General features: G+C 49.8%; 2 protein-coding genes across 2 annotated transcripts in view; one reads left to right on the top strand and one right to left on the bottom strand.

Moving 5' to 3' along the window:
• Positions 1–17,870, top strand: part of LOC116982232 (zinc finger protein 850-like) — a gene marked incomplete at its 3' end in the record, with an annotated part of 210,034 nt that overhangs the window by 116,827 nt on the left and 75,337 nt on the right. The window lies entirely within an intron of this gene.
• Positions 9,804–12,063, bottom strand: LOC116981707 (zinc finger protein 239-like). Its single transcript, XM_033034760.1, has 2 exons — positions 12,037–12,063; positions 9,804–10,912 (listed from the first exon to the last, which is right to left on the bottom strand). The coding sequence occupies exons 1-2, from the start codon at positions 12,061–12,063 to the stop codon at positions 9,806–9,808; spliced, it is 1,134 nt and encodes a 377-aa protein (XP_032890651.1). The 3' UTR covers positions 9,804–9,805.

Below are 17,870 nucleotides of genomic sequence, written 5' to 3'. Positions count from 1 at the left end.
TTAATGGGTTGACGGTGGTCATGCAATGGAAGGCATTTAAAGACTGCATGGATGAACTACAACAATTGTTCATCCCAGTTTGGCAAAAAAATAAATCAGGGAAGCTAGTGCATCCGTGGATAACAAGGGAAATCAGGGATAGTATCAAAACAAAAGATGAAGCGTACAAATTAGCCAGAAAAAGCAGCCTCTCAGGGGACTGGGAGAAATTCAGAGACCAGAAGAGGAGGACAAAGGGCTTAATTAGGAAAGGGAAAATAGATATGAAAGAAAACTGGCAGGGAACATAAAAACTGACTGCAAAAGCTTTTATAGATATGTGAAGATAAAAAGATTAGTTAAAACAAATGTAACCATATAACCATATAACAATTACAGCACGGAAAACAGGCCATCTCGGCCCTACAAGTCCGTGCCGAACAACTTTTTTCCCTTAGTCCCACTTGCCTGCACTAATACCATAACCCTCCATTCCCTTCTCATCCATATGCCTATCCAATTTATTTTTAAATGATACCAACGAACCTGCCTCCACCACTTCCACTGGAAGCTCATTCCACATCGCTACCACTCTCTGAGTAAAGAAGTTCCCCCTCATGTTACCCCTAACTTCTGTCCCTTAATTCTGAAATCATGTCCTCTTGTTTGAATCTTCCCTTTTCTCAAAGGGAAAAGATGATCCACATCAACTGTCTATCCCGCTCATCATTTTAAAGACCTCTATCATGTCCCCCCTTAACCTTCTGCACTCCAGAGAATAAAGACCTAACTTATTCAAACTTTCTCTGTAACTTAGTTGTTGAAACCCAGGCAACATTCTAGTAAATCTCCTCTGTACTCTCTCTATTTTGTTGACATCCTTCCTATAATTGGGCGACCAAAATTGTACACCATACTCCAGATTTGGTCTCACCAATGCCTTGTACAATTTTAACATTACATCCCAGCTTCTATACTCAATGCTCTGATTTATAAAGGCTAGCATACCAAAAGCTTTCTTTACCACCCTATCTATATGAGATTCCACCTTCAAGGAACTATGCACGGTTATTCCCAGATCCCCCTGTTCAACTGTATTCTTCAATTCCCTACCATTTACCATGTACGTCCTATTTTGATTTGTCCTGCCAAGGTGTAGCACCTCACATTTATCAGCATTAAACTCCATCTGCCATCTTTCAGCCCATTCTTCCAAATGGCCTAAATCACTCTGTAGACTTTGGAAATCCTCTTCATTATCCACTATCTTGGTATCATCTGCATACTTACTAATCCAATTTACCACACCTTCATCCAGATCATTGATGTACATGTCAAACAACAAAGGACCCAACACCGATCCCTGAGGCACCCCACTAGTCACCTGCCTCCAACCCGACAAACAACCATCCACCATTACCCTCTGGCTTCTCCCATTCAGCCACTGTTGAATCCATCTTGCTACTCCTGCATTTATACCCAACAGTTGAACCTTCTTAACCAACCTTCCATGAGGAACCTTGTCAAAGGCCTTACTAAAGTCCATATAGACAACATCCACTGCTTTACCCTCTGTCAATTTCCCTAGCAACCTCTTCAAAAATTTCAAGAAGATTAGTCAAACATGACCTTCCAGGCACAAATCCATGCTGACTGTTTCTAATCAGACCCTGTTTATCCAGATGCTTATATATTATCTCTAAGTATCTTTTCCATTAATTTGCCCACCACTGAAGTCAAACTAACAGGTCTATAATTGCTAGGTTTACTCTTAGAACCCTTTTTAAACAATGGAACAACATGCGCAGTACGCCAATCCTCGGGGACTATTCCCATTTCTAATGACATTTGAAATATTTCTGTCATAGCCCCGGCTATTTCTACACTAACTTCCCTCAATGTCCTAGGGAATATCCTGTCAGGACCTGGAGACTTATCCACCTTTATATTTTTCAAAAGTGTCAGTACTTCTTTTACTTTGAAACTCATAGTATCCATAGCTACTCTACTAGTTTCCCTTACCTCACATAAATCAATATCCTTCTCCTTGGTGAATACCGAAGAAAAGAAATGTTCAATATCTCCCCCATCTCTTTGGCTCTGCAGATAGCTGTCCACACTGTCTCTCCAATGGGAAAATGTTATCCCTCGTTATCCTTTTGCTATTAATATAGCTGTAGAAACCCTTTGGATTTACTTTCACCTCACTTGCCAAAGCAACCTCATGTCTTCTTTTAGCTTTTCTAATTTCTTTCTTAAGATTCTTTTTACATTCCTTATACTCCTCAAGCACGTCATTTACTTCATGCTGCCTATAATTATTGTAGATCTCCCTCTTTTTCCGAACAAGATGTCCAATTTCCCTTGAAAACAGGGCTCTTTCCACTTTTTACTGTTTCCTTTCAACCGAACAGGAACATAAAGATTCTGTACTCTTAAAATTTCCCCTTTAAATGCCCTCCATTTCCCTTCTACATCCTTCCCATAAAACAAAATGTCCCAGTTCACTCCTTTTAAATCATTTCGCATCTCATCAAAGTTAGCCTTTCTCCAATCAAAAATCTCAACCCTAGGTCCAGTTCTGACCCTCTCCATAATTATATTGAAACTAATGGTATTGTGATCACTGGACCCGAAGTGCTCCCCAACGCATACCTCCGCCACCTGTCCTGTCTCATTTCCTAACAGGAGGTCCAACACTGCCCCTCCTCTAGTAGGTACCACTATGTATTGCTGCAAAAAACTATCCTGCACACATTTTACAAACTCCAAACCATCCAGCCCATTTACGAATGTGTTTCCCAGTCTATGTGTGGAAAGTTGAAATCTCCCACAATCACTACTTTGTGCTTACTACTAATATCTGCTATCTCCTTACATATTTGCTCTTCCAATTCCCGATCCCCATTTGGCGGTCTATAATACACCCCTTTCCCACTTCTCAGTTCCACCCAAATAGCCTCCCTAGATGAGCCCTCCAATCTATCCTGCCAAAGCACTGCTGTAATATCTCCCTGACTAGTAATGCAACACCTCCACCTCTTGCCCCTCCAATTCTATCACACTGAAGCAACAAAATCCTGGAATATTTAGTTTCCAATCACAGCCCTCCTGCAACCATGTTTCACTGATCGCCACAACATCATACTTCCAGGTGTCTATCCAGACTCTAAGCTCATCCACCTTTCTTACAATGCTCCTAGCATTAAATATGCTCATTTAAGAAACCCCCCCCGCCTCTTATTCTGTTTATTTCCTTTTTTTCTTTCTCCTCTTGTGCCCGAGGTGCTTCCCTTTTCTGCTTCCTGCCTCAATAAGACTGATAAACGGACTTTGCCCCTGCCAAAGTATTGCGCACCAACCATCAACCTGGACAGAGCCACTGTCGGCCGAGTCGGTGCCTCCGGTCGGCCGAGCTGGCTTGGTGCTACGCTGGTGTTCTGCCGCTCCGTTGCTCCGCACCTCCATGGCTCCGCTGGCGGTCTCCAGCACCGCTGGTCCGCTGGCGGTCTCCAGCCCCGCTGCGCCGCTGGCGGTCTCCAGCCCCGCGGCTCTGCTGGCGGTCTCCAGCCCCGCGGCTCTGCTGGCGGTCTCCAGCCCCACTGCTCGCTGGCGGTCTCCAGCCCCGTGGTCAGCTGGCGGTCTCCAGCCCCGCGGCTCCGCTGGCGGTCTCCAGCCCCGTGGTTCAGCTGGCGTTCTCCAGCCCCGCTGCTCCGCTGGCGCTCTCCAGCCCCGTGGTTCAGCTGGCGGTCTCCAGCCCCGCTGCTCCGCTGGCGGTCTCCAGCCCCGCTGCGCCGCTGGCGGTCTCCAGCCCCGTGGTTCAGCTGGCGTTCTCCCAGCCCCGCGGCTCCGCTGGCGGTCTCCAGCCCCGTGGTTCAGCTGGCGTTCTCCAGCCCCGCTGCTCCGCTGGCGGTCTCCAGCCCCGCGGTTCAGCTGGCGGTCTCCAGCCCCGCGGTTCAGCTGGCGTTCTCCCGCTGAGTTACTCCAGCACTTTGTGTCTATCTTCTCTACAGATGCTGCCTGACCCGCTGAGTTACTCCAGCAACTTTGTCATAGATTCATAGAGTGATACAGCGTTGGAAGAGGCCCTTCGGCCCAACTCGCAATTGCACTCTAGATCCCTCCTGCTCCACACATTCCCCCAGCGCCCCGCCATTCACAGTGAAAACCCTTGCCCCTGGTTTGACTTCCTAAACTGCAACACCTTCCCCACCCCCAAAACAATGTGACCCCCCCCTGTGTTCTCCCTGCCCTACCCTGCCGCTGCCTCCTGCTCCTTACCCCCCTTTGCTCCCTCCCCCCTCCTCCCCACCCCAAACAATGTGAACCCACCCCACCTGGCTCCCTACCCCCTTCCTTGACTCACTTGACCCACTCTCTCTCCCCCCTCAGTTCCATGCCCCCTCCCCCATTCATCCCCCTCGGCACCAAACCCACTCCCCTTGAATCCTCCCCGCTCCCTTTGCACCCAGGGGGAGCCAGAGAGAGGGGGATGTTTATAACGTGTTTTATCTCAGGACGCTGCTGCAGACGGTGAGTTTATATTATAGGTATGTTACAATACTTGCCTTCAGCGGCGCTGCAGTTCTGCCACTGGCCGTGTGCGCCTGTCCGAGATATATTTTCTTGGGCTGCTACCTGATGCTGAAAAATCTTTCCAACTTGCGTTCTCAGAAGTTTTTAAGAAAAATCACGGGACAATTTAATCGCTGGAGTAAAATAAAAAGGCGACTTCTAACGCCGACAACAGGACGGATCTCACGCAGGGGACAAAACATAAGGTAAGTCGTATATTTTACATATAAACTTGCTTCTTATTATTACTTTAATCTAAATTTCATTGGCGAAAATGTGATTATGACCTCGTATGAACAGGCAGTGTTTTTCCTGCCGATATGGGGTTCAAATTCACTGCAAACCGCAACGTTCCAATCGATCGTGTTCCACAAAAACCCACTCGCAAGATGATTAAAATGGCCATTAATTTATGTGAATTAAACATTAAATTCCTTCCATTTGGCCTATAAATTCATGACAATGAGATTTTAAAATCATGTTATATCGTGATTTCTTGTGTGAATGCTATTTGGACAATTAGGCTATTTAAAAATGTTAATCTTTTCTTAAGAAATGGATAGATGTTTAGATCTAGTAATTGAATTTTGTAATTAGCTGCAATTAGGTAACTAACTAATTATATGCTTTAATTTCAGGTCATCCGAAGTAAGATGTTTTATATTTGTCTCAGAATGCTTCAATCTATAATAACTGAAAATGTATTTCAGTTCTCTTAATTTTTAAGAACGTTATGGGCTTTTGACTGTCCTTGATCACAGCTTTTGTGTTAAGTCAATGGAAAAGCAATAGGGAACAAGATGCTAATTTCCGAGTATGAAATGGCCATAACCTTTTTAATACTGAAGATATGAAAGAGAATTAGGTGTCAAATTGAACTTCTTTTTATGCTTTATCTGATGGGATAAATTGTAGACTTGATTTTTTAAATCTCAAAATGTTTGTACCATTGCTATATTTACCTGTTTCACCCCAAACCGGTTTTAGTTTGCTCCCCTGTGTGTTTATAACATTATTTACCTCAGTTTTACCCCAAGACCGAGTTTATTCCGCGCCCCTGTATGTATATAACATTATTTACCTCAGTTTTACCCCAGACCGGATTTATTCCGCGCCCCCTGTGTGTTTATAACATTATTTACCTCAGTTTTACCCCAAGACCGCGTTTATTCCGCGCCCCTGTATGTATATACAATTATTTACCTCAGTTTTACCCCAGGCCGGGTTTTATTCCGCGCCCCTGTGTGTTTATAACATTATTTTACCTCAGTTTTTACCCCAGACCGGGTTTTATTCAAGATTCAAGAGAGTTATTGTCATGTGTCCCAGATTGGACAATGAAATTCTTGCTTTGCTTCAGAACACAGAATATCGACGGCATGAATACAGAACAGATCAGTGGTGTCCATATACCATTGTATAAAATATATGCACGCATGAATAAATAAACAGATAAAGTGCAAATAAACGGATAATGGGCTATTAAATGTTCAGAATTTTTGGTTTGCGTTGAGTTCAATGGCTGTAGGGGTGTTTGTGTATTTTGATTCCCGTGTTTATAACATTATTTACCCCAGTTTTACCCCAGATCTGGTTTATTTTCCCAGACGTGTAGTTTATTTGGTGATTTATTGATTATTTACAGAGAGGAAGGTTGGGAGCCAGACAGAGGGAGATGTTTATAACGTGTTTTATCTCAGGACGCTGCTCCAGACAGTGAGTTTATATTATTGACCCCAGACCAGTTTTATTCCCCCAGACGTGTAGTTTATGTGGAGATTGACCTCAGCTTTCTCTCTCCCCCAGATTTACCGGGTTTATTTATTTCGCTGATTCCGCTGCTGATTTATTTATTTATTTATAACCTCAGTTATTGACCTGAGTGAATAAGAGGGTGAGTCTGGTTTATTTATAACGAGTTTGACCCCACACACACACACACACGTGTACTGTAGATGATGTGGTCATTGACCTCATGTTGACCCCACACACACACGTGTACTGTATGTAGATGATGTGGTCATTGACCTCATGTTGACCACACACACACACGTGTACTGTAGATGATGTGGTCATTGACCTCATGTTGACCACACACACACACATGTACTGTAGATGATGTGGTCATTGACCTCATGTTGACCCCACACACACACGTGTACTGTACTGTAGATGATGTGGTCATTGACCTCATGTTGACCCCACACACGTGTACTATACTGTAGATGATGTGGTCATTGACCTCATGTTGACCACACACACACACACGTGTACTGTACTGTAGATGATGTGGTCATTGACCTCATGTTGACCCCACACACACACGTGTACTGTACTGTAGATGATGTGGTCATTGACCTCATGTTGACCCCACACTTCCCGCTCATTTACAACACTATTTACCTCAGCTCCGTCCGCAGCGACGTCACCAACTGCCGCTTCTCCGCCGCCATTTTCATGCGGTCGACGGGGAGACTCGATCCGGGGGGCGGGCGGCCATCTTGGTGAGGGCAGGTGAGGTCGGCGCCGCTGATTGGTCGGCAACCGACGGCCATCTTGTTGAGGGATTGATGGCGGCCACCTTGGTAAGGGTTTGACGGCGGACGTCTAAATATGGGGTTGACGGCGGCCATCTTGGTGAGGGTTTACCGTGCAAAATTATTATATAGTTCAAGTGATTGCTCCATCCAGCCACTTAGGAGAAAGCATGGAGTCAGGGGAATGTCGTTTTACCCATGTCAGCTCTCCACCAGACCTGCAACACTTCTCGAAAGATAAATGACACAGTCTTTTGATAAATAACACAGTCTTTTAATTAATAGATACGGGTCGGGGCAGGGGAGACAAGCTCAGCCTTCCAAGCCTCAATCCAAGCTCCGCCTTCCTCCCGCGCATCCTAGCCCCGACGGGCCGAGTGCCGCCGCCTTCCTCCTCGAACAACAACCGAGGGGAAAACACAGACGAAACCTCTTCCAACCACCCAAATCCCTCAGGGAATGCCCCTGCCCTGTCTTTGAAATCAAGCCGCCACAATTGTGCACGATCAGTCAGCATTATCTTTTTTTTTAAATATATAGACGAAAGCTGATCAAGTTGAATATGGAATTTATTGTCAGATGCACCAATTAAGGTACAGTGATATTTGAGTTACCATACAGCCATACTGAGTAAAAAGCAAAAGACACACAGCCACATAAAATAAAATCTAACATAAACAACCACCACAGCAGAATCCACATTCCTCACTGTGATGGAAGGTAATAAAGTTCAATCATCATCCCTTTTTGTTCACCCGTGGTCGGGGCTGTTGAACCCTCCGCAGTCGCCGCTCACTGCCGACACACTACATAAAAGTCCCTTTAAACTTCCATGATCCAAAGACATCCTCATGAAGAAAGCCTACGCTTGGACAGCTATCCAGCCAGAAGATGCGAAAGCATTGCGGGAGTTTGCGATATGTCTTAGAAGTATGAAAGAAATGACTACCCTCTTAGACCACATGCAAGAAATGAATGTTGTTAGCAATATGAAAATGATCACTCTAAAACTGCCCTATAGACTTAGAGAAAAGATAAAGCTGGTCTGTTAGAGGAAAATGAGAATCGAGAGACCATGCTTCCTGATCTGATGAACTTCATAGAAAAGGAAGTACGTTTCATGTCAAATTTACGCTATGGGAATATTCAAGATCCTAAACCAATTGCAACTGTCAAAGGTTCTACCTTTACTAAAACAAAAGGAAGATCAGGACCTAAGGGAAGTAGTTTTGATTCCGCTGTAAATACATGCAGAAACGAGAGGTCAAAAGGAAGAAGATACATCTACTGTTAAGCCAAGATGGTTCTGCTTGTCATCCAGCGAGAAGAAGACAGAGGAATGACAAAGAGATGGCCCATGAGGGGAGGGGGGAGGGGCTGTCGATGACTGGTCAGCTCGGACCTTGCATCCCATCCCAAGAATGGACACTACATTCTTGACAGGGCCAAGGAGAGCTTGTAATAGGAACATTTCTCCATCCGTTTCTCACCAGGGATGGCTGACCTGCTGAGTTCTACCGGCACTTTGGAGGGCAGGCGACGTGTCAGGTCTGGACCCTTCTTTGGGCTGATGGAGTCGGGGGAGAAAGCTGGAAAAAAGAGATGGGGTCGGGACAGACTCCAGGACTTGAATATAATGGGGGGATTCTCCTTAATTTGGAGAATTCAATGTTCATGTCATTGGGCTGTAAGCTATGAGGTGCTGTTCCTCCAGTTTGCGTGTCATCTCACTCTGGCAATGGAGGAGGCCCAGGACAGAAACATCAGTGTGGGAGTGGGAAGGGGAGTTAAAATGGTTGGCAACCGGGAGATCCAGCAGGCCTTGGAGGACCGAGCACAAGTGTGGGGTGAAATACACGCCTAGTCCTGATACAATAGACATTGGACAAGAGACAATAGGTGCAGGAGTAGGCCATTCGGCCCCTCGAACCAGCAACATCATTCAATGTGATCATGACTGATCAGCTACAATCAGTACCCAGTTCCTGCCTTCTCCCCATACCCCGGGGAATCGAGGACTAGAGGACATGGGTTCAAGGTGAAGGGGAAAAGATTTAATAGGAAACTGAGAGGTAACTTTTTCACACAGAGGGTGGTGGGAGTATGGAACAAACTGTCACAGGAGGTAGTTGAGGCTGTGACTATCCCAATATTTGAGAAACAGACAGTTACATGGATAGGACAAGTTTGGAGGGATATGGACAAAACACAGGCAGGTGGGACTACTGTGGTTGGTCGGTGTGGGCAAGTTGGGCCGAAGGGCCTGTTTCCACACTGTATCACTCTATGACTAACACAGAGTGCTGGAGTAATTCAGCGGGTCAGGCAGCATCTGTGGAGAACATGGATAGGTGACATTCAGAGTGCTGGAGTAATTCAGCGGGACAGGCAGCATCTCTAGAGACAAGGAATGGGTGACGTTTCGGGTCGACACTGAAGATGGGTGTCGACCCTGAAACATTACCCATTTCTTCCAGCATTTTGTGTCTACCTAAACTGTGCCTATCTGTCCACGTGGCGGTGTGCCAGCAGGCTGGAGGAGCGGGCAAAGGCCTTGCCGCAGAGTGGGCAGGTGAATGGGCGCTGGCCGGTGTGGACTCATCGGTGCTCCAGCAGGTGGTCAAGGCGGGTGAAACCCTTGCCACACTCAGCACACACAAAGGGTCTCTCTCTGGTGCATCAGCTGGTGCTCAAGCAGCTCCCGTGCTCTCTTGTCACAGTGGGAGCAGCTGCTCGCCGGCGTGGGTCCGCCGGTGCTGCCGCAACCCTCGCGAGCTGTCAAACTCCTCACCGCAGTACGGGCAGTCGTAGGGCTGGCCAATGGTGTGCACGCACTGGTGAGACATGGCGTGGGAGGCCATGGCAAAGCGCTCTCCACACACCGAGCTGGGGATGGGACCGACGCCGGTGTGCACCCGCTGGTGGGACAGCAGCTTGGAGGAGCGAGTGAACCCCTTGCCGCACTGGGTGCAGGTGAAGGGGCGCTCGTCGATGTGGGTGTGCTGGTGCACCAGCAGGTGACTGGACCGGGTGAAGTGCTTGCCGCACTGGGCGCAGGTGTAGGGGCGCTCGCCGGTGTGGATGCGCTGGTGCTCCAGCAGGCTGCTGGACTGAGTGAAGCCCTTTCCGCACAGGGCGCAGGTGTAGGGCCACTCCCCGGTGTGGGTGCGCTGGTGGGACAGCAGCTTGCTGGAGGAGGTGAAGTCCTTGCCGCACTGGGCGCAGGTGTAGGGCCACTCGCCGGTGTGGGTGCGCTGGTGCACCAGCAGGGTGCCGGACTGTGTGAAGCTCTTGCCACACTGGGCGCAGGTGTAGGGACGCTCGCCGGTGTGGGTGCGTGTGTGGGTCAGCAGCCTGGTGGAGCTGGTGAAGTCCTTGCCGCACTGGGCGCAGGTGTAGGGGCGTTCGCCGGTGTGGGTGCGCTGGTGCACCAGCAGGTGACAGGACTGGGTGAAATTCTTGCCACACTCGGCGCAGGTGTAGGGCCGCTCCCCGGTGTGAATGCGCCTGTGCCGCTTCAGGTCCGGCGACGACTTGAAGCCTTTGCCGCAGTCGGTGCAGGTGAAGGGCCGCTCACTGCTGTGCACCCGCTGGTGCACCTGCAGCCCCGACAACTGGGTAAAGTTCTTGCCGTAGGTGGAGCAGCAATAGGGCTTCTCGCCGGAGTGCACGCGGTTGTGATGTAGCAGGTGGCTGGAGCTGGTGAAGGTCTTGCCGCACTCCGAGGAGTCGAAGGGGCGTTCTCCCGTGTGCACCCGCTGGTGGATCTCCAGCAGGCTCGGCTTCTGCCAGGCCTTGCCACGCACGTCACACTCATAACGCTTCTCCTTGTTGTGCCCCATCATGCGGTCCTCCATCGAAGCGCAGCCCGCACACCGAGCAGATGGGGGGGGCTCACCGGCACCCTGGCTGCCCTAAATGGCCGCTCACGTCCCCGTCTCTCCGTCCACAGCAACGGCTCCTAAACCCTGCAGGAGGGGAACACAGAGGGTCAACAAGCTGGCAAACAGGACATTACTAGCACATATTGGGTGCGTTTATGGCAGAGGAAACTGTTATATAAGTCTGCGCGGCACAGTGGCACAGCGGTACAGTTGCTGCCTCCCCGCCAGAGATCCGGGCACGATTCTGACTATGGGTGCTGTCTGTGCGGAGTTTAAACGTTCTCCCCTTGACCTGCATGGGTTTTTACTGCGGGTGCTCCGTTTCCTCGAACAATTCAAAGACGTTCAGGGTTGTTGATTAATCGGCCTCCGCAAAGATGTTAAATTGTCCCTAATGTGAGTAGGATAGTGCTAGTGTACGGGGTGATCGCTGGTCGGCGCGGACTCCACGGTCCGAAAGACCTGTTTCCGCGCTGCATCTCTAAACTAAACTAAACCAAAGGGTCTCGACCCAAAATGTCACCCATTCCTTCTCTCCACAGATGCTGCCTGACCCTCTGAGTTACTCCAGCACTTTGTGTCTATCTTGTCCACAGATGCTGCCTGACATGCTGAGTTACTCCAGCACTCTCTCTCTGTCTCTCTGTGTCTTTCTCTCTCTCTGTCTCTATCTCTCTATCTCTCTCTCTCTCTTGTCTCTCTCTCTCTTGTCTCTCTCTCTATGTAACTGTCTCAAGGGAGAAGAGAGTCTATCTCATTGTTTCTCTCTCTCTATCTCTCTCTCTAGAGAGATCTCTCTAGAGAGCTCCTCTCTCTCTCTCTTCTCTCTCTCCTCTCTCTCTCCTCTCTCTCTCTCTCTCTCTCCCACCCTCTCTCTCCCTCTCTGCATCCGTCTCTCTCACCCTGTGTCTCTTCCCCTCCTCTCTCTCTCCCTATGGTCTCACTGTTTTTCTCTCTGTCTCTCTCTCTCATTTCTTTCTCCGTCTCTTCCTCTCTGTCTGTCTCTCATTCTCCTCTCTGTCTCTCTTTCTGTCTCTCTGACTGCATCTCTTTCTCTCTACCTGCCTCGTGTCTGTTCTCTCTATCATTGCTAGAGATAGAGAGATCTGAGCGAGATCTTGAGAAGGGATCTAGAGAGATCTCTCGGAAGAGATGGAGGGAAAGATAGAGGGGATATCTTCTTTTTCTATCTTTTCTCTCCTACCTTCCCTGTCTTCCTTGTTTCTATCTCTCTCTTCTCTGTCTCTCTCCTCTCTCTCTCTGTGTCTCTGCTCTCGCTCTGTCTCTTTTCTCGTTCTCTCCTTTATCTTATTCTCTCTACCCTCTCTCTGTTCTCTCTCTCTGTATCTCTCAGTCTATATCTGTCTCTCCCTCCCTTCTCTCTTGTGTTCTCTCTGTTTTTCTCTCTCTCTCTCCCCTCTCTCAGTCTCTCACTCTCTATCTTTCTGTCTCTCTCAGTCTATATCTCTCTCCTCTCTCTCTGTCTCTCTTTCTCTCTCTCCCCCACTGTCTCTATTTCTGCCTCTCTCTCTGTCTCACTCCGTCTCTCACTGACTGTCTCTCTCTCTCTCTCTCTCTCTCTCTGTCGCTCTCCGTCTCTCTGTCCCTATTTCTGTCCCTCTCTCTCTGTTTCTCACAGTCTCTCTCTATCGCTGTCTCTCTGTCTCTCACTCTCCATCTCTCTCTCTATCTCTCTCTCTGTCTCTCTCTCTCTCTCTCCGTTTCTCTCACTCTCTGTCTCTCTGTCTCTCTCACTTTCTCTCTCTCTCTCTCTCTCTCTCTCTCTCTCTCTCTCTCTCTCTCTCTCTCTCTCTCTCTCTCTCTCTCTCTCCCTCTCTCTCTTTATCTCTCTCTCTTTATCTCTCTCCCCCACTGTCTCACTTTCTGCCTCTCTCTCTCTCACTCCGTCTCTCACTGACTGTCTCTCTCTCTGTCTCTCTCTCTCCATCTCTCTCTCTGTCTCTCTCATTCTCCATCTCTCTCTGTCTCAATCTTTCTCCGTTTCTCTGTCTCTCTCTGTGTCTCTCTCTCTCTTTCTCCCTCTCTCTCTCCCTCTCTCTCTCTGTCTCTGTTTCTCTGTCTGTCTGTCTCTCTCTCTCTCTCATTCTGTATTTCTTTCTCTTCTCTCTGCCCCTTGCTCTCTCTCTCTGTCTCTATCTCTGTCCCTCTCTCTGTCTTTAACCCTCTCTCTCCATCTCTCTCTGTGTCTCTCTCTGTTTCTCTCACTCTGTCTGTCTGTCTGTCTGTCTGTCTGTCTGTCTGTCTGTCTCTCTCTCTCTCTCTCTCTGTCTTTCTTTCTCTCTCTCTCTGCCCCTCTCTCTGTCTCTCTCTCTCTGTCTCTCTATCTCTGTCCCGCTCTCTGTCTCTCTATCTCTGTCCCGCTCTCTGTCTCTCTGTTTCTCTCTCTCCGTTTCTCCCTGTATCTCTCTATCAATTCAATTAAAAAACGTTATTGGCATGATAAAAACATTGTTATATTGCCAGTATAAAACATGACATACATGTTTAAAATGCATAAGTATAAATACAAGTATACAGTGCATGGATAGATATGTCCCTGTACATAAACTCGCAATATGCCTATAGCCCTTTATTGATTGCTACACGTTCTTGCAGCTGTAAGAAGTACAACACAATAGCAAGTTTATCAATTCAATATTAATTTCTTAGTGTTAGTTAATGTCAATTAGTGTGTGCGTACATATGTGCATGTTGGTCATTCACCGTCGCTCAGGTTAAGGCATGCTGTTACGTATTGTGCACCAAGATGTGCCGTATTTCCTTCGCCAACGATTATTCTTAGTTTTGATGTATCATCTAGTTCTTTAAAATCAGGGGTCGCCACACTGAGTTTGTCAAAGTATGCTTTCCTTGTTTTGTCTAATGTTTTGCATTTTAGGAGGAAGTGCACCTCTGTTTCAACCTCATCTGTCAAACAGTGGCCGCATATTCTATTTTCTCTTGGTTGCCAGAATCTCTTCTGTCTTCCTTTTTCAACTGCCAAATAGTGGTCACTTAACCTGTATTTGGTGAAGGTCTGTCTCTGCTTTATGTCTCTAACAGTTGAGAGATAGTCTGCCAATTTATAATCTCTTTTTAGGGCACGGTAACATTCTAATCTGCTTTGGCTTTTGGTTTCTTTATCCCAATGTTCCAAATACGTTTCTTTACATGCTTGATAATTTGGTTCACTCTAACTGGTGATTGGGGGGTCAGTATCGATCTGAGGCTGGTCAGGGTTTAACTGGATAGTGGTTTAACTGAAGGTACACAAAAAAGCTGGAGAAACTCAGCGGGTGCAGCAGCATCTATGGATCGAAGGAAATAGGCAACGTTTCGGGCCGAAACCCTTCTTCAGACTGATCGGGGGTGGGTGGGGGGGGGGGGGGGGCGGGGACAAGAAAGGAAAAAGGAGGAGGTGCCCGAAGGCTGGGGGATGGGAGGAGACAGCAGGGGGACTGAGGAAGGGGAGGAGATAGCAAGGACTAACAAAATTGGGAGAATTTGATGTTCATGCCCCCAGGATGCAGACTCCCCAAGCGGAATATGAGGTGCTGTTCCTCCAATTTCCGGTGCTGCTCGCTGTGGCCATGGAGGAGACCCAGGACAGAGAGGTCGGAGACGGAGTTGGAGGGGGAGTTGAAGTGCTGAGCCACCAGGAGGTCAGCTTGGTTATTGCGGACCGAGCAGAGGTGTTCGGCGAAACGATCGCCCAACCTCCGCTTGGTCTCACCGATATAGATCTGCTGACATCTAGAGCAGCGGATGCAATAGATGAGGTTGGAGGAGATGCAGGTAAACCTCTGTCGCACCTAGAACGACTGCTTGGGTCCTTGAACGGAGTCGAGGGGGGAGGTAAAGGGACAAGTGTTGCATCTCTTGCGGTTGCAAGGGAAAGTGCCCGGGGAGGGGGTGGTACGAGAGGGAAGGGAAGAATTGACAAGGGAGTTATGGAGGGAGCGGTCTTTGCGGAAGGAGATATGGGGGGAGATGGGACGATGTGGCGAGTGGTGGGGTCACGTTGGAGGTGGCGAAACTGACGGAGGATTACTTTTTGTATGTGACGGCTGGTGGGGTGAAAGGTGAGGACTAGGGGACTCTGCCCTTGTTGCGAGTGGGGGAATGGGGAGAGAGAGCAGTGTTGCGGGGTATGGAAGAGACCCTGGTGCGAGCCTCATCTATGGTGGAGGAGGGGAACCCCCGTTCCCTGAATAATTGAGGACATTTCAGATGTCCTGGTGTGGAACGCCTCATCCGTGGAGCAGATGCGGCGTAGACGGAGGAATTGGGAGTAGGGGATGGAGTCCTTACAGGAAGCAGGGTGGGAAGAAGTGTAGTCCAGATAGCCACGGGAGTCAGTGGGTTTATAGTGGATGTCGGTCAGAAGTCTATCACCTGCAATGGAGATAGTGAGGTCAAGGAATGGTAGGGAAGTGTCGGAAATGGTCCAGGTGTATTTGAGTGCCGGATGGAAGTTAATGGTGAAGTGGATGAAGTCAGTCAGTTGTGTGCGGGTGCAGGAGGTGGCACCAAAGCAGACGTCGATGTAGCAGAGGTAGAGGTCGGGGATGGGGCCCTGGTATGTATTGAACAAGGATTGCTCGATGTAACCGACAAATAGGCAGGCATAGCTGGGGCCCATGCGTGTGCCCATAGCTACGGCTTGTATTTGGAGGAAATGGGAGGAGTCGAACGTGAAGTTATTGAGGGTAAGGACCAGCTCTGCTAGGCGGAGGAGAGTGTCAGTGGCTGGGTATAGGTTGCTTCTCTGGTCGAGGAAGAACCGGAGGGCTTTGAGACCATCCTGGTGGGGGATGGAGGTGTAGAGTGACTGGACGTCCATGGTGAAGATGAGGGGGTGAGGGCCCAGAGAATGGAATGCGCGGAGACGACGGAGAGTGTCTGAGGTGGCTTGAACATAGGTAGGGAGGGATTTAACCAAGGGGGATAGGATGTAGTCAAGGCATTTGGAAATGAGTTCGGTGGGGCACGAACAGGCAGAGACAATGGGTCTTCCGGGATAGTCAGGTTTGTGGATTTTAGGGAGAAGGTAAAATCGGGCCGTGCGGGACTGGGGAACGATGAGGTTGGAGGCTCGGTCGGGTAGGGCATTGGAGTTGATGAAGTCGTGGATGGTGCTGGATATGGTGGCCTGGTGCTCGTCAGTGGGGTCATGGTCCAGGGGTAAGTAGGAGGAGGTGTCCGAGAGTTGGCGCGTGGCCTCAGCTTTGTAGAGATTGGCGCGCCAGACTACCACGGCACCTCCCTTGTCGGCGGGTTTGATGACCCAATCTGGGTTGTTGCGGAGTGAGTCGATGGCAGAACGTTTATGGGGGGAGAGATTGGAGTGAGACAGGGGAGTGGAGAAGTTGAGGCGATTGATGTCGCGACGGCAGTTATTGATGAAGAGTTCTAAAGCCGGAAATTGGCCACGAGGGGGGTTCCACGAGAAGGGGGTGCGTTGGAGACGGGAAAAGGGGTCATCGGTGGGGGGCGAGGACTCCTTCCCGTGGAAGTGCGCTGTGAGGCGGAGGCGACGGTAGAAGAGCTCCAAGTCGTGGTGGGCGCGGAACTCATTGAGGTGGGGACGAAGGGGGACAAAGGTAAGACCTCTGTTGAGGACAGACCATTCGGTGTGGGAGATGGGGAGGTCGGGGGGATAGTGAACACCCGGCAGGGTTGGGGGTTGGGGCCGGAGGAATGCAGGTGTGTGGACTGGGGACGAGGCAATGTGTGGTGGGGAGGCGATGTGTGGTGGGGAGGTGGTGGGTGGTGGGAGGGTGGTGGGTGGTCAGGGGCTGGGGGGAGAGAGGGCTGTGGTGTGGGTGGGGAAGAGCAGGGGTCACATAGTTAGAGGGGGTTGGGGAAGACTCAGTGGAACTGCCACTGAGGTAGACCAGACTGGATCGACTGGCACTAGGACCCAGTGGAGTCAAACCCAGGAGAGTGGGAGTGAGCAGCGTGAAGGCTCCAGGCCCAGTGGAGAGTCCAGGCTCCAAGTAAGGCGACGGCTGTGGGTTGTTGGAGGGGGGTGGAGTGGCGCGGGTCAAGGGTCAACGGACCCGATGGTGGGAGTCGATGGGCGGTTGAGTCGGGGTCCGCAGGCGATGTGTGGGAGGTCCCGGTGGGCGGATGGTCGGCGGGACGGCGCGGCTCGGCTAGCCCGGGAAGGCGACGAGATGGGTCGGGTGCGGTGCGGCGGTGATGCCATGTTGGGGGAGCCCCGGTCAGGCGGTGATGCCCGGTAGGTCGGGTCCAGCGGCGTTATTGGGCGGGCCCAGTGCGAAGGCGAAGTTCAGTGGGCCCGGTCCAGCGGTGATGCCCGGTAGGTCGGGTCCGGCGGCGATGCTGGCGGGCCCAGTGGGACGGCGACGTTGGGTGGGCCAGGTGCGGCTGTGATGTTCTGCCGGACAAGTGCGATGGTGATGTCGGTGGGCCCGGTGCGGCGATGATGCTGGACGGTCCGGGGGGCGTCGAGGGTTGGAGGAATCGGCGAGGGGGAGAAAGTCCGAGTTACCGAAGCTGCGAGGCCGGGCGTCATCGGTAGGCAGGTGAGGGTCGGCGGCGGCATAGATGTGGAGGTCGGTGAAGGCGGCGTCCTGGTGAGTATTGAAGTCGCTCCTCGTGGCCAAGATGGCATCGCGGGACTCGGGCAGGCGATGGAGGCCGGAGTTGGTGTAAAGAGCTTCAATAACGCAGTTGTCTTTACTGCTTTTATTATTATTAACTCACATTCAATACTGCACTAGCTGTACGTGGTCCGTCACACGAGCTAGAGAGGGATCAAGGGGTGGAGAGGTTACATTTATACTTGGATATAGGGAGTGGTTAGTAGTGGTGAGGTCACTATGTTAAAGGAACATCTACATCCTTTCCCTTGGAAACAAACAATACA

The sequence above is a fragment of the Amblyraja radiata genome, chromosome 16, assembly GCF_010909765.2.
Source record: "Amblyraja radiata isolate CabotCenter1 chromosome 16, sAmbRad1.1.pri, whole genome shotgun sequence".
Classification (NCBI taxonomy): domain Eukaryota; kingdom Metazoa; phylum Chordata; class Chondrichthyes; order Rajiformes; family Rajidae; genus Amblyraja; species Amblyraja radiata.
Note: the sequence above shows the minus strand (reverse complement) of the source record. Positions and strands in the feature narration are given on the sequence as shown.